This window comes from Physeter macrocephalus, chromosome 13, assembly GCF_002837175.3.
Source record: "Physeter macrocephalus isolate SW-GA chromosome 13, ASM283717v5, whole genome shotgun sequence".
Taxonomy (NCBI): Eukaryota; Metazoa; Chordata; class Mammalia; order Artiodactyla; family Physeteridae; genus Physeter; species Physeter macrocephalus.
This window is the reverse complement of record NC_041226.1, coordinates 906,030-928,804: the sequence shown is the minus strand read 5'-3', so window position 1 is coordinate 928,804 and position 22,775 is coordinate 906,030. Positions and strand designations below refer to the sequence as shown.

The 22,775-nt window shown below is 54.3% G+C and overlaps 1 protein-coding gene across 1 annotated transcript in view; it reads left to right on the top strand.

Annotated features, from left to right (window-relative positions):
• CRYL1 (crystallin lambda 1) overlaps positions 1-20,620 on the top strand; it is an 87,199-nt gene extending 66,579 nt beyond the window's left edge. Inside the window, exons 6-8 of the mRNA XM_024125837.2 lie at positions 14,677-14,782; positions 19,590-19,696; positions 20,046-20,620. Coding sequence (XP_023981605.1) covers positions 14,677-14,782; positions 19,590-19,696; positions 20,046-20,159 — 327 coding nt within the window. The 3' untranslated portion in view covers positions 20,160-20,620. The remainder of the gene's footprint in view (positions 1-14,676; positions 14,783-19,589; positions 19,697-20,045) is intronic.
• The last annotated feature ends 2,155 nt before the right edge of the window (positions 20,621-22,775 follow it).

The following is a 22,775-nucleotide window of genomic DNA, read 5'->3' as shown; positions in this document are numbered from 1 at the left end:
CCTTCCCGGACCGGGGCGCGAACCCGCGTCGCCTGCATCGGCAGGCGGACTCCCAACCACTGCGCCACCAGGGAAGCCCCCAGTATTATAATTTTTCAGGAGGAAAAATAAATTATATTTTGAATAAACTCGTATCCTCTGAAGGAACCCAGTTTATTTCAAGAGCTTGAGGAAGAAACAGCGGATGAGTTTTAAACTTGTTAGTAGCATGCTTGTCTCACATACAGACAAGAGATTATTTATATATATATAAATTTATATACATATATATTTACATACATGTAAATTTATAGACATATATATTTAACATCATCCTTGAATTAAAAGATTTTAGACGTGACTTTAAAAATTGCCTGGCCACCCGCACTCCCACCTGCGTTTGTGTGAGGGGCCTGGTCCCCGGCAGGGAGACGTCAGGGCAGCTCCACACCTGGGAGTGGGCCGGGCTCTGCCGGTCTGGGCTCCATCGCTCACTTTCCGGCGCTTCCCCAGCTTCTGCACGGGTCGGTAGCGTGCTCTGCCCACACCTGTCCTGCTGGAACTCGGCAGAGGGAGCCAGCGTCTGTCCGGGTACGTGCGGCGAGAGGGGGGCTCGGGCTCAACCACCTTCGCCTGGAACGGATTCACAGCCGCCAGCCTCGACCCCTGCGGATGCCTGGCGGTCCCAGCCTGAGACAGAACAGGGAAGCTGGCCTGGGGGCACCGGATTTCAGCTTCCCAGTGCAGGATGCACGTGACCCTCCCACAGAACCCTGGCTCTGGCATTTGGTCACATCCCTGCTGGGTTCATCATCTGACCTGACCGCTCACACTAGCTGCCATTCTGTGTCCTCACTGTTTGAATCCAGTTAATGCTCCTATATCTTCAAGATACAGTGTTCAGCTTTAATTTCTCGGTGACTGTAAAATGTTTTGGAATGTCAATCAGTGGTAGAAGCACTGAAGTAAAAACAGCGCCTTGGAGATCTGTTTAAAATATTTCCACCGGGACTTCCCTGGCAGTGCAGTGGTAAAGAATCCGCCTTCCAATGCGGGGGACGCCCCATATACAAGCAACACCATATACATGCTCTGAGTTTATCTTGAGAAAGCTATTTTTTTTTAATCTAGATGGATATACCTGAAATACGTAATAATGGTTACCCATGAGAGGATGGTGAAAAGGGAAAGGATTTGAGGGTTTAAACTTTATTTTCATTTTTAAATGAAGAATGCAATCATGTATTATGCATATAATTGAAATTAATTTTCTTAAATATATGATTACATGTAGCCAAAAAAGGCCATATAACTAGAATATATAGAGAACTCTCAAAACTCAACATTAAACAAAAAAACAATTAGAAAATGGACAAAAGACATAAACAGATATTTCACTAAATGGGAAATAAACACATGAAAAGATGTTCATCATCATTAGCCATTAGGGAAATGCAAATTAAATACACTCTCAAGAAAGTCAGAAGACAAATCTCCCACCAAGAGAAAATATTTGCAAAAGACACACCTGTTAGAGGACTGTTACCCAAAATATGCAAAGAACTCTGCAATCTCAACAATAAGAAAATAAGCCAATTTTAAAAATGGGCCAAAGACCCTAACAGACACTTCACCAAAGAAGATTAACAGATGACAGGGACTTCCCTGGTGGTCCAGTGGTAAAGAATCCGCCTTCCAATGCGGGGGACGCGGGTTCGATCCCTGGTCGGGGAACTAAGATCCCAAAGGCCGCGGGGCAACTAAGCCCAGGAGCCACAGCTACTGAGCTCGCGCGCCTCAACGAGAGAGCCCACGTGACACAAACTACAGAGCCCACTGCGCTCTGGAGCCCGCGTGCCACAACTAGAGAGAAGCCCACACGCCACAACAGCAACAGAAGATCCCACATGACGCAGCTGAGACCCGACGTGGCCAAAAAAATAAAGAAAATAAAATAAAAATATTTCCACTTGTCTAGAGTACGGGAACTTAATATACCGCAAGGTAAATTCACTATTACCGTGAAACGTTGCGGAGATTTTAGGGCAACTTTTACTTTTATTTGTAAGATATCTTAGTGCCTGGAAGAGATGAAGAAAAGCCCTGCAGTTGAATTTTGCTTTCTCTCATCTAAACAAGGAACGCCAACTCGAGGAAAACTTAAGAGTTGGGAGGTATTCCTTCCTCTTCTGTTTTCTGGAAGAGATTGTAAAAGTTCTGTTAATTCTTCCTTAAATGTTTGGTCGAATTCTCCAATGAAACCACCTGGGCCTGGAGAATTCTTTTTTGGTCTTTAATGACAAATTCAACAGCTCTAGTGGTTGTAGAACCATTCAGGCTGTCTGTTTCATCTTGGATGAGTTTTGGCGGTTTATGGTTTTGGAGAAATCGGCCCGTTTCTTCTGTCGCTGAATTTACGAGCGTGAAGTTGTCGGTGGTGCCCTCTCTTCCTTTTAGAGGCCGCAGGGCCTGTAGTGACGTCCCTGGGTTCATTCCTGTTGTGGGTGATTCATGTCTGCTCTCTTCATCTTTGTCATGCTAGAGATTGATCAGTTTTGGTGCTTTCTTGACGAGAAGGCTTTTCGTTTCATCGATTCCTTCCCCCTGCCCCCCCAACTGTGGTTTTCCTGTTTTCAGTCTCACTAGCTCTGGAGGGAGGGTATCCCTTCATCCTTGCAGCCAAGCAGGAGAGAGAAATTCTAGGAAAGACAGGGTGGGAGCGGTGTGTGCGCGTGTGCGCGTGTGCCCGTGTGCGCGTGTGCGCGTGTGTGCGTGCGTGTGGCTCCTGCACGGGCCTGGCCTTCGTGGGGAACCAGGGGAGCCGAGCCAAGGTCGGGAAGAGGCTGCGCAGGGCACGCTGTCCCGTCCCAGCCCGTGGGCCTCCGCGGGGCATCCACTGTGGGAGCAGGACGGGTGCCCCGGCGGGAAGGGCGCATGGGCGCTCACGGCCACGCAGCCTGTTTTTCCCGGACCGTTTGGCTGCAGAATTGGGACGGAGCGGCGCCTGTTGGCTGGGAAATGCCGATGGCTATAGTCTAGTCATCCGAGATTAGGTCACTGGGTGACAGGATCCTGTTGGCCGGAAAAGTGATTTTCAGTCGATCTTAAGCTGACGAGCACAATAAGGGAAGTAGTGCTGTGATGACAGACTCTCGCCCAGACAACAGCTGAGCTTGTAGTGCCCGTAAATTCTTGCCCCGTTGAGGGAGGGTCCGTGGAGGCGAGCGGGAGTGAGTCACGGAGCCGCCCTTGGCTTCTCAGCCCATCGGAATGTGTGGGTGGTAATGCGCTTTAAATTGCTTACCTCGGCTTTTGTTCATCCTTCTGAGAAATGTAACATCCAGGGGATTTCTGCTCCTCGGGCCTCCGGTGTCTTGCTAGGGGGCTGTGGTCTCTGCAGGACCCTTTGAGAGATTCCAGGCTTCCGTGGCCCAGCTTTATTCCTGGCACAGACACAACTGTCACGAGGACCGGTTTCAGTTAATAAAGTGCATCTCGAGGATCGTGTGGTAAAGTTAACAGATGAGACACTTTGTGGTAAAGCCACTCAAGGGTTTCTGTCGGATGTAATTTAGGAGAGCACAGCGGTCCCTCCAGCATATTTGAAGTCATGTCTAGATTACTTCCAATACCTAATACAACCTCAGTCATGTGTAAACAGTTGTTCATACAATGTCAGTGCTATTTAAGTAGTCGTAAATAGGATGTAAAAACTGTGTAAACAGTTGCCTTCCCTAGCAAATTCATATTTTGCCTTTTGGAGCTTTCTGGATTATTTTCCTGAATATTTTTGATCCACGATCGGTTGAATTCGAGGATGTGGAACCCGTGGATGCAGAGGGCTGACGGTAAAACACAGGAATGAGGAGTCTTAGCACAGCAAACCGCTGAGAATCATCTACGCATCAGCGACTTCAGTTTGTATATAGTATTTCAGAGTTTACAAAGTACTTTCCTTTACATTTCTCATGATTTTCAGATTTTTTCAGATCATCCAGTCCTAAAACCATGAGAGACATATTGTTATTTTTGCCTTTACAAATTAAGTGGTTTGATCCGTCTTCCCCGGTCTGTAGGGATTCAGACCTGTGCCACCTGTGTGCCGCGGTGTCTGCATTTGTGAGTGCAGATGACACCTGATGAGGGTTGGATGGCTTATGTATGTAAAGGGCTTAGCACGTGGCTGGCGTATACCAATGGTTGAGTAGGTGTTATGGATTTCAGTGGTGGTGGTGACAGCCATGTTTGCTGAATCCCAGAGTCCAGGGATGTCACAGCAGTCGCCAGTGAGTTAGCTCTGAGCTGACACGCTCACATGCCCGCTGCGCAAGTGAGGTCCTAGGGCTAAGGATGGCAGCGGGGGCTTCACCTGGGCGCTTGGAAATTCATCATCTCAGGCCCCAGCCCAGCCCTGCACAGTTGGACTCTGCATTTTATCAACCCCCTCCCCTCCCAGGGGATTCACGTGCATCGTAAAGGGAGAGGAGTCCTGGCTCACGCCCTGAGACCTTGGCCTCGGCCTTGATGTATCGAATTCCATCTGTTCTAAGATAAAATTTATTTATTTTTTTTACATTTTAACATCTTAGTTTTTTTTTTTTTTTTGCGGTACGCGGGCCTCTCGCTGCCGTGGCCTCTCCCGTTGCGGAGCACAGGCTCCGGACGCGCAGGCTCGGCGGCCACGGCTCACGGGCCCAGCCGCTCCGCGGCACGTGGGATCTTCCCGGACCGGGGCACGAACCCACGTCTCCACCACTGCGCCACCAGGAAGCCCCTTCACATCTTAGATTTATTGGCAGCATTTTTCTTCCATAATGGAGCGTTAAATGCTAATTTAACTTTCAGTCAATGGAGTCTTAACTGCAATGAGATACAGTATATTCTGCCGTCTTTTTCAGTTGCCTTTTCTCCTTCCATGTTTTCTGTCTTTGCGTGTCTCTTGTTTCTGACCCTCTTTATCTCTGGCTCGGGGCTCACCATAGACGAACGTGCAGCTCTAACCACCTTTGCTCGGTGGAAAGACTCGTACATGGTCCCGACTCCTAGTCCTAGATTTATGACACTGAATGCCTCTGGTTATCCCCCAAAAGATGGGAAAACTGACTTTTAAAAAAGATTTAATTCACTTTTGATTAAAACACAAACACAGCAGAACAAACGAATGCTAGGTTTTCACTGCTCCTCCAGATCAAAGCTCCTGCCCCCGCAGCCCCCCAGATGGTGTCTTCCCCGTCACGCCGGCCGCGTGCTTGGCGTCAGCGATCCTCATGTGGCCTCTGGTTTCCGGAGCAGGGATACAAACCGTAGTCTGGTTTCCGCTTTTAGTCACAGGCCTGTGTGAACAGTGTGTCCCTCCGAGGGTGACGGCCGAACCAAGCAGGCTCCTCGGGCCTGAGAGGCAGCGCTGCCGGCCACCGCGAGTCCGGTGCTCCCGGGCTGGTGCTGTAGGCTGGGCTGCGGGTTCCCGGCCTCGCCGCGCAGCTACACCTAAACCGGAGCGAACCGCCGGCCCCTTTACGGAGGGGCCGACACCAGGGGGGCTGATAGCGCTGAGCGGAGTGTGGGGGGGAAGATGCCCTAACGCTGTAGACTCACTGCCCGAATGACCCCTTAGGTGTCTCTCGCTTGGGCTGTGGTCGCGCGGGGGTAGGCGGTTGTTGGATTTTGCTCTTCTTTTAGAAGCCAGTGTGAGCGTGGGCCCAGTTCTCCAAGTTCAAGTTCAACCCCAGAAGTTTGCTTCTCACACACGGAGCCTTCTGAGAAGGAAGACAGGTCAGACAGCGAGCCGCCTTGCAGCCGTCCTTTCCTGAGTCGGGGGGAGCTTTTTTCCATGAATGTCACCCTGAGTAAGTACAGGACCTGCCAATTACTCTGGAAGGAAAACAGCACCAACAGGTGGTGAGGATGAAAAGGAGAGAAAGAGCAAGCTCAGGCTGAGTCCCTTGCTTTGCAGGCTTTGGGATCAAGGCCGGCCGTAGGGACCCGTGGCCTGAGTGGCCCGACAAGAGAAAGCACGTTCAAAGCCGTGCTTCCGGGCGGGTGGAAGGTGGGGCTATCTTAGAAGTTTTTATTTAGAGAGAAGCTGTTGGAAACACCAGGACCGCTTAAGGCTTGGCTCCCCTGGAGCGGGGCCAGTGGGAAAAAGCTGAGGCTTGAGCAACATGTTACGGAAGAGACCTTGGCGACACCCGTCGGTGTACTTGGCAAGAAGAGTCATGTAGAAGGAGCGAAGGACAGTCAAGGGAGCCAAGAAAGAGCGCAGCTCCTGCCCTCCCCGCCACACCCTCAGCTGTAGGATTCTCTACATTTTACGTCTTTTAAAATTTAAACTTAAAAGTTTAGGGGTTGCGAATTCCCTGGCCGTCCAGTGGTTCATACTCTGAGCTTTCACTGCCGAGGGCCTGGGTTCACTCCCGGTCGGGGGACTGAGATCCGGCAAACCACGCGGCTCGGCCAAAGAAAGAAAGAAAGAAAGAATAAAGAAATAAAAAATAAATTTATTTCTAAAAAAGAACGGTAAACTCTTTTTTGTTTTTTAGGGGTTGCGAATTCCCTGGCCGTCCAGTGGTTCATACTCTGAGCTTTCACTGCCGAGGGCCTGGGTTCACTCCCGGTCGGGGGACTGAGATCCGGCAAACCACGCGGCTCGGCCAAAGAAAGAAAGAAAGAAAGAATAAAGAAATAAAAAATAAATTTATTTCTAAAAAAGAACGGTAAACTCTTTTTTGTTTTTTTTGTGGGGGGGGGCCTTGCTGCACGGCTTGCTGGATCTTAGTTCCCTGACCAGGGATTGAACCCAGGCCCTCGGCAGTGAAAGCGCCAAGTCCTAACCATTGGACTGCCAGGGAAGTCCCTACGTTTTTCTCTCAAAGAAGTAAAGTGTCTGAGTGAATTTCCTCATGGTTGCCTTTTCCTCCCCCTGCTCTGAGCCTCGGTCCTTCCAGGGAGGATGCTTCCTCTGTTTGCCGCTTTCAGCCGGGGCCCGGGCAGCTCTCCTGCTCCACGCAGGGCTCCGCTTCCCGCCCCGCTGGGTGCCCGGTCCATGCCTGCTTTGCGTTCAGCTGCTCCAGGGTCCACGAGTCTTATGCCTGCCCGTCGCCAGGCGCCCTAGGTCAAAATTCACCCATCGAAACTTTTTCTAAGACCTCTTCCTACCATCTCTGCATTATTTATTGCACCTCCTGAAAACATAACCTCGACAAGGCTGAGGCAACTGTCTTCCCCCGGCCCCTGGAGCTCACCTTTCAGCCCTGGTCCACGTTCCTGTGCCTACCTGGCCTCTGTCTTGCCTTTCAAAGCCTGGGTCAGCTTGTCCGTGGCAGGAAGTCCATCCCCAGAGGACAATGAAGAGTTCTCTTGGGCTTCCCTGGTGGCGCAGTGGTTGGGAGTCTGCCTGCCGATGCGGGGGACGCGAACAGTGAGAGGCCCGCGTACCGAAAAAAAAAAAAAAGAGTTCTCTGGGTTCCAGCTGTTTGAGCTCTTTCTCCCGTGAAGTTTACCGAGCCTGCTGTGGACCCAGCAGCACTGTCATCCTCCTTAGCTTAGCCTGCCTCTCGGGGGACGCATCAGCTGGGACTACGGGCCCTTTGGAGCAGGTGTGTCACCCCCTTCATGAGGACCATCCTCCAAGTTAATTGAGACCTGCTTTCTCGGCTGTAAGTTGGAAGAGCCTCCTGTCCGTGGCCTTGCGTTCAGAGGCAGATGGAGAGGGAGGTGTTTCTCATTACGGGGCAGCTCTGGAAGGACACCAGGGTCTCAGCATTTTAAGAAGCCCCAGAACTATATCAGAACCCACACCTGTGGCTCAGCAAGTGTTTCATGTCCTTCACTGACCACTGGGAGGCGATCAAATTAACGAGAGGCCACTCCCGGCCTACGTGAGCTAGGCCGCGTGTGACAACCTGTGGGAGGGCAGGCACGGCCGGAAGCGGGGGGGGGCGGGGGGCGCGTTTCGTCGCAGATGCGTGCTGGCGCCTCCCGTGCATGGAGCTGGTCCGTCCAGCTCTCCTGAGGTTCCCTCCTGCATGGGGAGCGCCCGCCCGGCTGCAGCCCGCAGGCTCGGACCGTCTCTCTCAGGGCGGTACAGCCGAGAGACTTGATCTGCTGGCTGGGAATCATCAGTTAATTAGAACCCTCCCGGCAGCGATGGCCTGTAAGAAGTAGACCATTTTTGTAACAGAATTTACCCTTTTACGGGAGGTTATTTTCTGAGTAGCCGCGCTGGCTAGCCGCAAAACCCTACTGAAAGGAGAGATCCTGCTGAGATCCTGTTTTAGAGACAACTCCAGCCCCATTAACAGATAAACATAATGAAAACAGCAACCACACGCGCTCGATTTTAAAAACCTGCTTGGCACGCCTGGGGTTCCTTGAGCAGTGTTTAAAGTAAGAGCACCTAGGCTAGTATTCTAACCCCTCTAAAAGAAAATCAGGGACTTCCCTGGCGGTGCGGTGGCTGAGACCGCGCCTTCCAGTGGGAGGCTGGGATCCCGCCTGCCTTGGGGCCGGGAAATCAGGGCACGGGGCACAGGCAGTATTGCAGCAAGTTCGCTGAAGACTTTAAGGATGTTCCACATCCCAAAAGGAAAAAAAAATCTTGAAAAAGGAAGAGAAACTGCAGTGAAATGCTGGCACTCTAACTAACACCTGACAGCTAAGCCTCACCCACAGCTAACCCGGCAGGCAAGCGATGGGTTTCAGGTCCTCCCTCTGCTGTGAGCTGGGAAGTTAACAGGCCGGGCGGGGGAGGGTGGCGGCCCCGGGGGGAGGACAGAGGCGGAGGGAAGGCGTGCTACAGGCAGAGAGGCGAGGCTGCAGGTGACGGCTGGGACGGGGAGCCTGAGGCCCGGCCATCCTGCTTCCCGAGGGGCAGGCGGCGACGGGCCGGGCGTGCCTCGGCGTGGGGGCCGAGGGCTTCCGCTGCTTGGCGCCCACCTCTCTGTCGGGAGCCCCGTTCCCGGACGACCCCAGTTAGGGCTCCGCCACCGCACCGAGCCCTGGTGCGCTTCCACTTGCACGCACGGATGCCTTGTGCTGTGGCTGTATTTCAGGTCCAGACCTTTCCTTTGTGTTGGACTCATAAGACTGGTGTTTTTCTCCCTGAAAGCTTTGTTACAAGCGCAGCAAAGAGAGAAAAATCACACGAGGGCGTCACTGCCGCGGCCCGGACAGCTCTGGACCATCCCTGGGATTAAGACCAAGTCTTTCCCCGCTTTCCTTTTCATTTTTTGGTTTCTTTCCGCTAAAAGCTTTATTCTTAAAAATATTCAAAGGGAAAATACCGCTTATGTTCCCTACCCTGAGTCAAATTGCTTTTATTTTTCTGCGTTCTTGTCTAGTCTCTGTTAAGAATACTTTCCTCGAGTTTTTATTCATTTCTAGTGGCTTCATGAGACTTCATTTCACTGCTCCTCTTGAAAAAAATCTAATCTTTCGCCTGCTGTGGGTTGTTTTAAGGTCATTTCAAGTTTTCTGCCGTACAATGATGCCTCTTTGCACATACGGTGTGGCGCCTTCTTCTCCCAGAACAATTCGGGCAGTGAAATCGCCCCGTCGGGCCGGACGCCTGCGGAGGATGCGGCCCCGCCTGCTCCTCACTTCCCGGCGGCCTGGCCGGGACCGTCCACCCCGAGCTCTCGTCTCCTTGCCCCGCGTCCCCTCTGGGGCGCCGGATGCGGGGGTTTGATGCGTATGAGTCAGTGTCCTGTTGCATCAGCTAAACGTGTTCAGCCAGCTCTTCTCCAGGGTCGCACGGTTTGCCTGTGTCATCCCGCAGGAACGGCCCCGCCCCGCTTCCAGGAAAACACACGGCGCTGAGCGGCTCACAGACCCGACGGCCTCTGGGTGACAGCGGGCCAGCACTTAGCAGTCTTCCCTTTTTCACCTATGAAAGTCCTGTCCTCGCCTCACCTTTTCCCTGGAAGCGAGTGTGGGTGGGGGCGGGCGGATCAGGGCTTTGTCACTCTTGCCCCGGAGCCAGTTTTCATACTGCGTGTGGGAGACGCAGTGCTTAGCAAAGAGTGTAGAAAACAAAGACACGCAAGCGTTCGAGAGTGGAAGGAACTAACCCAGGGTTCCAGCTGGTTTCTTGCGAGAAAAACCCGACTTCTCGTCATCGTGACAGTCCTTCGTTTAAACGCCACGATCAGTAACTACGTTATGGCTCTGCACCGTTTGTTCATAAGGGCTGCAGGGATGGACTTTCTAAAGAGTCCAGTGCCCCGACTCGGGCTTGACTATCTCTGCACCGGGGTCCCTGGCGTCTGGCTTGACGCTGAATGTCTCTGGGGGTCGGGGGCTAAGCCTGAGGTGGCCTCTTTCTCTGTAACCCCTTCTCCTGGGCCTCCGGCGGGGGGTGACGCTGGACCAGCGCAGGCTTCCTTCACGCCCTTGGATGTTGCATTTCGTCATCTGACACGCTAAAACTTTTCTTGTCTCAGTTAAGACACTGGATTGAAGCCTGGACAGCTCTGGTTGGGGGAACTTGTATATAACCTCGTCCCGATTCCTGGGAGGCAGGTCTTTTCCTCGTGGTGACGGTGCTGGCCAAGGTGGAGGAGTGTTTGCACAAGAGAAACTTGAAAATTCAGGACCAAGTGTGGTGAAAAGTAGAGCAAAAATCAAAGAAGAAGATCAAAAGCTGGGAAATAGTAAGAAAGAACCAGACAAGGAAAGGTGGCATGAGAAACGTGAGAAAAGCAAGTGACTATGAGGCCGTGCCACAAATACGTGCATCGAACAAGGAAATTTAATATGAGAAGGGGGTGATTAGAAGGAAGAATATTTCTGTGCAGCTGGTCTTCAGTAGAGGAAACAGTCCCAGGGCTCTTCCTTCAGCAGATTTTGCATTCCTGAGCTACGCAAGACCCCCGCCGCCTCCCCCTTCTTTCGCGTCCCCCCGAAGGACAGGCCGAGCGCCACGGTCCTTATTTTAGTGGTGTCCTCCCATCCTCCTCTCCCCGCTCACAAAGTACCAGACCCAGGATGCCCGAGGGTAAGGACCATGCTTTGAACGTCCACTCTGTCCCCTGCGAGGATCGGCTGGGCTGGGCTGGGCTGGGCTGGGCCAGAGGGCCGATCATTCAGTCACACACAGGCTTTGCCCGTGTTTCTCTGAAGGTGTTTTTTTTTTTTTTTTTTTTTTTGCGGTACGCGGGCCTCTCACTGTTGTGGCCTCTCACTGTTGCGGAGCACAGGCTCCGGACGCGCAGGCTCAGCGGCCATGGCTCACGGGCCCAGCCGCTCCGCGGCATGTGGGATCTTCCCGGACCGGGGCACGAACCCGCGTCCCCTGCATCGGCAGGCGGATTCTCAACCACTGCGCCACCAGGGAAGCCCTCTGAAGGTGTTTTATAGATGCGATTAGCAGCTACAATCAGTTGACTTGCGTAAGGAGATTATTCTCAATAATCTGGGCAAACTTCATCCAGTCAGTTGAACAGCCTTAAGGGCAGAGCTGAGGTTTCCACCAGCGGCTCCCGCCCTGGATCTCAGGTGTGCCGGTGTCCACACGCCGATTCTTTGGCATAAATTCTCTTGGCGTATCTATAACTGAGCGGTTCTGTCTCTCTGGTGGGACCCTGCCTGATACATCCCAGACCTTTCCTTGCACTTGGAGTTTGCACCTTGCTTGTGGGCGGCAGTCTGGGAACCTCCTGTGAGCAGGCCAGGTGCAAGGTGTATGCCCAGGCCGTGGGTGTGTGCTGGTGGATTGCAGAGAGTCTTAGACTTTAGCTGAAGGAGGTGAGTTGAGGCAGGAGGTGTTCAGTGAAGGAGCTCCTGCCCACTCTGGCTGGGCTCTCCTCACCCAGGGGTTTTTCAGGACACGATGCAAACCACCTTTCGAACTAGCAGTGAGCCTAGTGTTCATTGCCCTGTCTGAGATTTAGGAAACTTTTAACAACTTGGGGCTTTTCCTTGTACGTGTGACTTGAGAATTTTACCACGAGATAGAGGAAGTACTGATCACTATACTGACCCCCCAGGCACACTGGAATGAGGGGGTTTCAGTCCTCAAACTGCTGCGGGGGTCCTGTCTCTATCCAAGGAGCCGTCACCAGATCCATTCAACTCAAGCACTTGGCCTGCCTTTTATGCCATTGCAAGGATTTATTTAGTTATTATTGATAATGTCAACATCTAGGCCGCAGGTGGCCCTAAGGCTCTGGGTGGAGTGGAGCTCACAGCACAGCTTGACCTTCAGAATATCCCGAACCGTGAAGCTGTAGTTCCGCGTTTAGCGCAGCAGGGAGGAACCCGGGCATTTGCCTCGGTGACATGGAACGCCGATCAGTGAGCCTCTTGGCTGAATTTCTCACGGCCGTTTCTTTTCTTTGGATTTAGCTTCTGGGTAAAAACTCAAGCTTAGAGAAATCTGCCTCAGAAAATTCAAATAGGGCAGAAAGAAGCAGTTAGGAAGAGGAAACATTAAAACGTTTTCTCTTTTCTAACTTGTTCAGCTGATGAACAGCAGCTGGTAAAAAACTGACCGCCCCCCGTGGATGAAGCAGGGGTGAAGGAAGCGCGGGTCCTCTCCAGCGTGAGGGCGTCGGGTGATGGAGAAGCCCTCTGACGCTTTGGTCAGTCGGGTCGCTGTTAGCCCTCGCGATGCTTACAGATCAAAAGTTAACTGCTCTGGGTGGCTCACCGTGGCTATTTTGAAACCTTGGGAAGTCAGCTCTGGAAGTGCTGAGCATAGTTTTGGGAGAGGAGAGTCAGGCAAACAGCGTCGCAGGCCCAGGCTGGCTTCCAGGTCCGCATCCTTCCCCGTTGGGTGCTGGAGAGGAAGCTCGAGGCCGCTGGGACGCTGACCTGGGGGCCGGGGCTGGGGAGGGTCTGCGGCCCCCGCGTGGCCGCCTTTCACTGTGCTCCCGAGCCCTGGGGGCCTTGGGTGTGCGAACGCCTTGGCAGGTGGCTCCGGGAGGCCTGGGGAGAGGACCAGGAGCCGCCCTTCCTGCCCAAGACGTGGCGCAGAGGGAGCGAGGGAGAGAGGCGGCAGGACCCTGCGGACCGGCAGTCGTTTCTTGGTGGCTCTGGGTGGCACCACGGGCCTTGTGCTCAGCGTTTCCTCCTGGTGTCGATCCCGCCCCGCCCCCCCCAGCTCGGCCCCCAGGAGGGGAGGGCGGGCGGCGGGCGAGTCTCTGAGCGGACTGAGTTGATTCGCTCTCAGTAGCCGTCAGATGAACCCAAGGATGGTTTAGAGCTAATAGGAAGCCCCGGGTCCGCGCCAGCTGGGGACGGCGACACGGGTGCGGCCACGTCGGCTCCCAGTGGAGGACGCGCCAGGCCGCGGCTCTGCAGCCGTTTACGGTGGAGGGTAGGACAGCCCGGATGTTCACCGACAGTAGGATGGACGAGGAAGCCGCCAGGATGGACGCCTACAGCCACACACGACTCTGGTGAATCTTAAAAGCGTGAGGTGGAGTGCAAGACGCACGTCAGAAAAGAACGCACCGTGAATGCATCTCCAAGAAGATGGAAAACAGGCAAAATGCAGACTCCATGTTTCGGGAATGCGGAGGAAAGAATGGTTGTTACACAAGTCAGGATGTTTGCCTCTGGGCGAGTCAGGAAGCCGGCGGGGCGTGCTGGAGGGGCCGCGCTCTCAGCTCCGCGTGCGGCTCCGCGTGTCCCCATCTGTCACACGCGCGTGCGCACGTGTGTGCAGCCACGCGGAAAGGGCTTCTCACCCAGGGTCCTCAGTCGCCCCGAATCACGCCAGCCCTGCGTGGGGCCCCAGCCCCCCAGCCTCGCAGACGCCCACGGGGGCCTGAGGGACTGTTTTCTCCCCGGGCAGCTGGGCCGCAGGGGTGAGGGGCGCGCGGGCCTCCTGGGGCCTGGACTTTGGCGGTGGAGCCCCCGGCCCGGGGGAGGGAGGAGGGGTGGGCGCCGGGGCTGAGGGTCCAGGCTTCCTCCACCCCCGACTCCCTGTTCCCGAAGCGGGGCCTCTCCACGTGGAGGAAGCCGCTCCGGAAACAAGAGCTGGAGACTTCGCAGCCACCCTGCCAGCCTGGCGAACGCGTGGAAGGGAGGGCCGTGTGAGCAGCGCGCGCACACACACACACACGCGCGCACGCGCACACACTCCCTGTTCCCGAAGCGGGGCCTCTCCACGTGGAGGAAGCCGCTCCGGAAACAAGAGCTGGAGACTTCGCAGCCACCCTGCCAGCCTGGCGAACGCGTGGAAGGACGCGTGGTGGGAGCAGCGCGCGCACACACACACACACACACACACACGCGCACACGCGCACACACATACACACACGCACTGCTCTAAGCTGCCTTGCATCAAAGAATAGCACTATTTTACGAACGCATCAAAAGCTGAGCACGGCCGGGCTCGCAGGCGGACGAAGGCTGGAGGACGGCTCTCAGCTCTTCCGACAGCCCCAGGTCTTAGGCAGACGTGCAGCGGAGCCTTCCGCCCTTTTCTTCTGATAGGACAAGGCTTGTAGGTTAGAGAAGCGGGGACAGTGGAGGGGCCGGAGAGTGAATTGGTGTTCGACCGTTTCACAGCACACTCTCCTTTCAGGATCCGTTTGTATACTACAGTTCTGTGATGCCGCGTTTGATGAAACCTGTGATAGTGCTTTGCAGAGAATTGTGGGATCCCGCTCTAGAGAAGTCAGGGTGAGAATGATGGTACTGAAACGGTCTTTCCCGAGGACTCACCACCTTGCCGGCCCGTTCTTTCCATAGGAAGGAGTAGTGTCCCCGGGCGACCTTGACCTCGTCATGTCCGACGGCCTGGGCATGCGGTACGCGTTCACCGGGCCCCTGGAAACCATGCACCTCAACGCCGAAGGTAGGCTTCCGTTCCGTCGGGTCCAAGGTGGGATTCCGAGCTGTTTAGTGCTTTCGTGGTTTCGTAACGGGCAGTCTTGCCTTTTCTTACAACTGAATAGAAACAGTGTCGTGCGGGAGATAGCGGCCAGTCCGTCATTCACAGGGAGGGGCTGAGGTGAAAGTCCACTCGGGCTCCATGCACCTCCCGGTGGCAAGAACTGGGGGGCGGGGGCGAGAGGCTGCCGACACCGCCAGGGACCCTCCGGCCTGAGGAAGACAGAGCTGTGTTTCCTGGGAACGATGGTGAAGTGCTTTACAGAGGCAAGAAGAAGAAATAGGACTGGGGACATGACCACCGGAACCTTGACTGCACACACCTTCTGCCCAAACTGGAGCAGCTTCTGGGCGTGTTTGCCGAGCGTGGGTCTCCTTCCAGAAGGCGGGGGAGGCCTGAGGAGGGGCTTCTGCGGGAGAAGGGCAGGTGACAGCTGGGGGGACAGGCCTGGCTGGCAGCTGCCCCAGAAGCCGACCTCCAGGGGCTGGAGGAGTAGGTGAGAGCCACTGAGCTGGTGACACTGAAAGAAAAACAACTTGAGAAGGGGAGACTCTCCCAAGAATGAAACTTTCAGCCAGAGTTTAATCAACTGAAAAAAAAGGACGTCATTTGAAAAACGAGCAATAAAACCTACAACAAATTAAGGCAAAATAAATCAAAACTATGCATAAAAATCTGGGAAAATGTCACCTAAATGTTATTACTGCTGCTGTCTCTTGGGGCTGAAACGATAAGTAACTTGCTATCCTTGTGCTTTTTTATGTTGTCATAAATTTGCACAATTTTTGTGTATTGTTTTAAGCATTAGGTTATTAACTTGTGAAACTTGAGTACAAAGAGAAAACAAATGTTGTGTTCAGCTCCATGGTCTACATTTAACGAACGTGTTGAGAAACTGGAGCATATCCAGAAGAAGGTGACCGGAGTAGTATGTGTCTGTCTGTCTGTCTGTGTCTTTTGTGGGGCTGGAGCTAGAAGACCGGAAACGGCCGGAGGAACTTTCTAGAACCTGGCGCTGACGTGCGGAGAGGCCCTGCTGTGAGAGGGGAGCTGAGGGGCCGGAGGCTGGTGCCCACCTGCCAGACGCTTGGGTTGAGGGGAGACTCCTGCAGTGAGGTCGGGGGGCGGGGGGCCGGAGTAGGTGACCCCTGGGCGTCCGTTGGACGTAGATTTTAGAGTTCCACGGTGTTTTCCTGTTAGTTCAGTCACTTGTCACCACAGTAATCGGTGGAATCTAGTTTCCAGTGAGTGAGTCAAGCAGTTTCCTAGATGCGTTGGTGCCCGGCTGCACACGTGTGCGCCCAGAAGCGGTTCAGTACGGGACGGTTCTCCCCGGGGGGAGTGGGGAGACGGGGGGAGCGGGGAGACGGGCAGCGCTGTGAACGGGGCTGCGCGGAGAGCAGCGAGCAGGGGTTCCCACGATCGCTCGTTAAAATGAAGCCTTGGAAAATGTCAAATGTTTTTTTTCAACCAGAACCTTAAAAGTGAGGAACGTATTTAAGCATTTGAAATGGACGTAGACACTGCCTGGTAACCGTCATGTTTTTCTTTTTCTTTCTTCCTTTTTTTTTTTTTTCTTGAGAAAAATAAGATAATTCAGGTATCACGAGAAATCTATAGGGAGAGACTGAGAACAGCTTTAACTCTCAAACAAATAGAAACAGAAGCCGATGAAACCAGAAACTCAAGAATCAAATAGTGTGCAGACAGGAAGGAGGCCCACAGCAATTTTTCAAACAAAGCAGAAATGATAAGAAAACCTAATTGGCTTAATATGATAGTGGTGGACGGATGTAGTTTTCAACTTCAGAGCATTCCAAAGACCAGAGTTAGACAGCTCTGAGATCTGGCTTGGCGTCAATGGAAATGTTCCTTATTCCTTACGGTGTCACCAGAATATATCAAGAATTCTTCCTTTTGGATATAGTTTTATATAAAGCCGACATCTCAGGTTAAGGCTAGTTATTAGTCTTTAAAGGCTACAGTTTATCTGGAAGTGGTAGAGGTATTTTAGGATCTGTTTTTAATCTAATAAAATAGCACCTGAGAAACAGGAGGCCAGCATGCCTACTCCGTTTGGCTACTTTTTAAGGCAGCGCCGGCTCTCAGAGCGGTGGGTCTGGCTGGTGGAGCCAGCCAGCGCCCCGCTGACCTGTAAGCTAGACGACCATGGCAGGTCAGTTCACTGCACCTCAGTTTCCCCACCTGTAAAAGGGGTATAGCAGCAGTGACCCCCCCACCCCCCCACCCAACAGGGGTGGCATGAGAATACACGGCGTGGAGACACTGGGCTCAAGTTAGAAACCAGTGAAATGAGCTAAATCTAATTTCATGAGAATCTGTCCCCCCCCATCTTTTCTTATTCTGTATAAGCATCTCTTAAGAAGTTAGGTTCAGAGTCTTCTAAAAAGCTAAGCTCTGTGAGTTTTTGGAAGAGGGTATTGTTGGCAGAGCAGAGGGCATGGATGTAAAGAAGATATGGGGGAAGGGCAGACTAGTGGGATAAAAGGTGAAGTGGTTTTTTTTCTTTCCGTTTTCTTTTTTTTTTTACATAGTTATTTGTTTATTTATTAGCCTGTGTTGGGTCTCAGGTGCCGTGCGCAGGCTTAGCTGTCCCGCGGCGTGTGGGATCTTAGCTCCCCGACCAGGGATCGAACCCGTGTCCCCTGCATTGGAAGGTGGATTCTTAACCACTGGATCACCAGGGAATCAATGAAATTGTTATTCTAGAATAATTCCCACTCAATTCACCTTTCATGGTGTAGAGAAGCCAAAATTATCGTTGGAAATATTTAAAAGCCACCTGTTTTACTCTCTAATGGAAGGGGATGTGTTGCAAATAATAGTAAGAGTGATACCTTCACTGGAAAGTTGTCAATAAGGCATACCACGGGTCCTGACTGTAAGTCACTGTGAACTTCCTGTGTCTGGAGCTAGTGGAGGCTCCCAGCCTCACCACAAACAACGGGCTGTTTATCCTGAGAGCTGAGTGCATGTTATAGAAAGTGTTTTCATGCTAATGAGACTGAAGTGTTAATTGGTTTTCTGAACAAGCTGGGGAGAAGTTATGAACTGTAAAGAGTTTCACCATATTTTATTCTGTTCTGAAGAAATAAAAGCCCTTTTAAAGCTACAAATTGTATAAAAGGCAGGAGGGAAAAAAAGGTCCTAGAAAGCCCCTGGGAGACTCAGATGACTTCACAGGGGCAGTGAAAGAGGGACACTCGTTCAGAAAACGTAAAGTGACCCAGAGGTGAAACACGGCACCTGAATCGAGTCCCGTGGCTCATTGCTGGGGGCTGGGGGCCGGGGCAGCTTGTTTCTCCGAAAGTGGGTGAGTTCGCAGCTGCAGCACGTCTGCCTGCTCTTTGCTCACTCAGCGTCTCCAGCTCATTGGTTCAGCGTCTCTCCTTCCCCAACACGAGTAAGCTGTATTTGTGTCTGGATTTTATCACCTTGAGTTTGAAAAAACCAACAGATAGGCACGGTGAAGTGAATATTGAGCTCTGGACCGTCCCCTGTGCTTCGGGTAAACACAGTGAAACCCCTCGTCTTAAAAGGGGGCGTCCACCACTTCACTGCAGGTGCTAACGTCAGGAACGTTGCACTTTCGAACCACTTTCTCTTCTAAGACAAAGTGGGTATCATTTTATCACCCTCGGAGAGAAGGCAAACGATCTGGGACAAATGCAGTTGAAATCAGCAAATTTAGGCTTTCACATCAGTGTAGATGCACCAAAAGCAACCCCACAGAAATTGCTTTTCTTTTTTAAGGCGTAACCAGCAGAGATCATTTTTATTTTAAGTGAATCACGCAGTTTTCGCGGGGTCGGTGAGGGCCCAGCTCTGGATCTCCGCAAATCCTGCAGTTTTGTTTGTTCCCTTGTTATCTTTTGAGCCTGACTGACCAACTGCCGAGTCTTCCCTGGTTTTGAGAGAGGTTGGCCGAGGGCCAGCGCAGCTCAGCGGCTCCGGGGCCAGGCTCCCGCTGCGACATGCCTGGCGGGCAGGAGGGAGGGATGCGGGAGGGAGGGCCACGCTGTGTGCCAGTTGGCCAGTCCAGGCAAGGCCGCCCCGCCCGTGGGCAGCTGATGGGCTTCCTCTTGGGGTCGGCCTCTGCCCTCAGGATGAGCCTCTCCATGTGCTTCTCCGCCGGAATCCTAGGGCTCCATCTTCGATTGAGGGCCCGGAAGCCGCGGGCCTAGTGGGAAGTCGCGTGGCCGCGGCTCAGATGCAGGTCGGGGCGGGTGGCCGGCGGCGCCCTAACCCAGCGGCCACAGCCTAGCCCGCCCCTGGGGTGAAGAGCCCGTGTTAAGGCCGCCGCCGCCCGGTGGGTCAAGTGCCAGCTAGAATCCAGGGATAAGAGCAGGGTGGGCAACGGATTTAGTGGAACTTGACACCTTTGGTTCTTAGAAAATGCATTCGAGCCATGTACACAAGTAACCTCGTAGGTACATTGTTGAAGGAGACGCTTGTGGTGAAAACAGGATTAATGGGATAGTCGAGGAATCAAAGCAGGAACGTGGGCCGACCCAGCGTCCCTGAGAGGCGCTGACCCAGGCCTGGAGGTCGGGTTGCTTCCCGGGCCTTTATTGCCGAGAAAAGCTTGAGAAGTGAGCCCCGGGCCGCTGGCCGGGGTGCATTTCCCACCCGCAGCCCTGCTTCACCCACGGGAGGGCGAGCCCAGGGCAGGCCCCTCCGGACACATTCTTGGTTTGAGCGCAGACAAGCGTTCTCTGACTTGGGGATTCTTCTTTTCTTCTGCTTCCAGGTATGTTAAGCTACTGTGACAGGTACAGCGAGGGCATGAAACGTGTCCTAAAGACTTTTGGACCCATTCCAGAGTTTTCCGGGGCCACAGCTGAAAAAGTGCACCAGGTGTGTAGACTCCCTGCCGGTGGAAGGCGAGAATTCGTTTGCAGCCAGGCTCTTTGCCTTGACTTTGAGGTTCCACGCTCCTGACTGTCCGTAGCCCCGTCAGGGTCTCAGGGGACCCTCCGAGCGGTGTGACCAAGGAACTGGCAGGTTATTTTGACTCGTCTGAAGGAACCATCGGCCCCTCTGGATTTGGAAAGTTATGTTAGTTGAGGGTTTGCCAGGCTTCTTTTGTCTCTGAAAGCAAATTCAGAGTTTGCATAAATAGGAGTAATTTCCCTCCTGCTAAGTTAGTTGCTCTTCGTGCTTCTTTCCCCTTTTTCCCTCTTGTCTTTTTCTTGCCTGTTCCCAGGCCATGTGCGTGAAGGTTCCAGATGACCCGGAGCGCTTGGCTGCCAGGAGGGAGTGGAGGGACAGGTGCCTCATGAGACTTGCCAGACTGAAGAGCCAGCTGCAGCCCCAGTGACGCCTCGTGCGACCGCTGCCGCCCGTGCTGGAGCCCGTTCGCCGGAAGCGCGGGCCCCGGTCAAGCGGCTCAGAGACGCCGGGGGGCCTTGGGAGCCCAGCAGGCAGAGCCCGACTTGCTCTCCACTAGGCAGGCGCCCCGGTGGACGGGGTGGTACCCCAGACTGGGGGTCAGAGCAGCACTGAGGTCTGCGGGCTGGATCCCCTGCCACCAGGGCAGGCAAGAGAGCACATCGTCTGAAGATTTTACCATTTACTTCCCGTGTGATTACATGTGGATACATTTCATAGCCAGTGGTCGTAGTTTCAAGTTCTTTTAATCTGCTGCAAAATATTTTTATGATTATTTTCCGCGCTCTTGCTGAGTACTCTGGGGCCCTGCATTTATGAGGCAGCTCCCTTCATCTTCTTGATGCTTAATCCAAATAAAAGCGTTTGATTCCATGAAGACGTCTTTTCCTTCTGTTCTTTCTGCGCAAGTCGGTGACCCCGATGACGGACGTTATCTCAAGTGACCACGACGGTCGAGCGGTAAGCGGGTCCTTTGTTTAGAGCCGTCTGTCGTTCGGGGACAGCCCACAGTTTGGGCCAGTGCTTCCCGCGGCGCCACGGCCGGGTGTGCTTGGGAAGCCGCTTCTGGGGGTGGCGTGCAACCCGCCGCCGCCGCCACGGCGAGCGCGCGTGACCAGTGACACGGCCGCGAGCAGGGCGAGGGTGGCCCTGGGCTGTGGAGGCCGCACCCGGGGCGGGGGGCGAGCAGAGGCTGGGGATCCCGGGCCGGTGGGCGTCCGCAGGGAGAGGGCGCCGGAGCGCGCAGACCTTCCCTCGGGCCCCGGCCCCGCCCGGTCCTCCGTCCCCGGAGCCCCTCCCCGCCCCGGCGGGGGACCCCCTTCCGGCCGCAGCACGGGGCGCCTCCGGGCGAGACCCGGCCCCGGGCTGCCCGGCCCGGGATTCCCGCCAGGTTCCGACTGGCCCTGGGCACCCTCCCAGGCTGGACCCCCTTTGCCACCCTCCTTCGCCACGGCCGAGGCCTCGCTGCTGTTGGACAGCCCGCAGGGCCACCTTGGCCTCTGGAAGAGCTGCCACATTGTCCCTTCCTGGGCTGTGTCCCGGAACGCGGGCTCTGACGGCCACCTGCTCGTTTCAGTCCGGACCCGGGGCCAGGCGTCCCTGGCAGTTTTCTAGGTTGGATCGAACCGTACTTGGCGCTACAGCAAGCGGAGAGCTCACACATCCCCCACCCTCAAATTGTCACCTGCCCAGGTGGCGCTGGACAGGTAGGACACCTGACACCCTGCCTGGAAGTCCCTCCTGTCCTTTAAAGGGCGTCACGTCGCCAGTCCAGTGCCAGGGCTGCCTGCCTCCCCGAAGCATCCCTCAGGTTCGAGGTGGTGACATTTTGTTTCCCTCCTCGGCAGGGAGCTCGTTCATATTCTGCTGAGGTAAGAGCTCTGTTCCCTTCCCTTTGGCCCGGCGTTTCTCCTTTTTTCAGATCTCCAGGCCCACGAATTTTGGGTCACTGCCCCTCCCCCAACACACCGCTCAGCGCTCACTCCTCCCGCTGGCGGCCCGGCTGCCCGGGCCCTCGGCGCCTGCGGGCCTGCGGCTCCCTGGGCCTCCAGCTCTGGGCCCAGCCAGCCGGGCCTGCGGGCGCTGGGTTTCAGCCCAGTCCCGGGCTCGGGGCTGGAACACTCCTTTCTTTTCCATAAGGATCTGAAATGATCCCTTCACATTTTTGGAAAAACTGCCTTTTAATTTTGTGTCCTTAGATATGCCGTGCTTTCTCTTCTCTTTTCTTTTTTTTTTTTGCGGGAGGTGGAGGTGGCTTTAACCTGAATAACTCCCGAGTAAGTTCACTTCCACCGCCTCTTTTCTTCCAAAAGCTGGCTGTAGAGAGATACACAGCAGATCAAAATTTGCCGCCAGCCCTCAGGCCTCTAGTGAGGATGACTCTAAGAGGCTCCCCAGAGAGGAGATCGTGGACACCAGACGTTTCCTCTGTTGCACTTCACGTTTCTGTGTAGACACGGACACCGGGTGGGTGCAGCTGGTGTTGGGGGCTGCTGGTCCCTGCGGTCTCTGCCGGGTTGGCGTACCAGCTGCGGCTGAAGGCGAGGGCGGTGACGCCTCCCATCTCACGTGTGCGGGCCTGGCCTGCGTGAGCACCCGGGTGCCACCTCCCCCCGGAAGCCCTCCTGTCCCTCTGCTGGTTCCCTGAGACTCTGCCTGGACCCGCGTGTGTCACCTCTTCGTTCTGCACAGCAGCTGCGGTGTCACACGTCGGACCCCCGGCCGGCTGCAAGGGCTGAGGACTCATTCGTTGTCTTGTTCCCGGTCGCACCCAACACAAAGCACGTTCCCAACAAACCGGCCCAACCAAACAACAAAGGAACTCGACATGCCCACTTCAGGCCACCTCTGACAACGACTGGGTAACCAGCCCTCTGCTGAGGACAAATAAGAAACGCATGCACGAAAATCTTCTTAGGGCTTCCCTGGTGGCGCAGTGGTTGAGAGTCCGCCTGCCGATGCAGGGGAGCTGGGTTCGCGCCCCGGTCCGGGAGGATCCCACGTGCCGCGGAGCGGCTGGGCCCGTGAGCCGTGGCCGCTGCGCCTG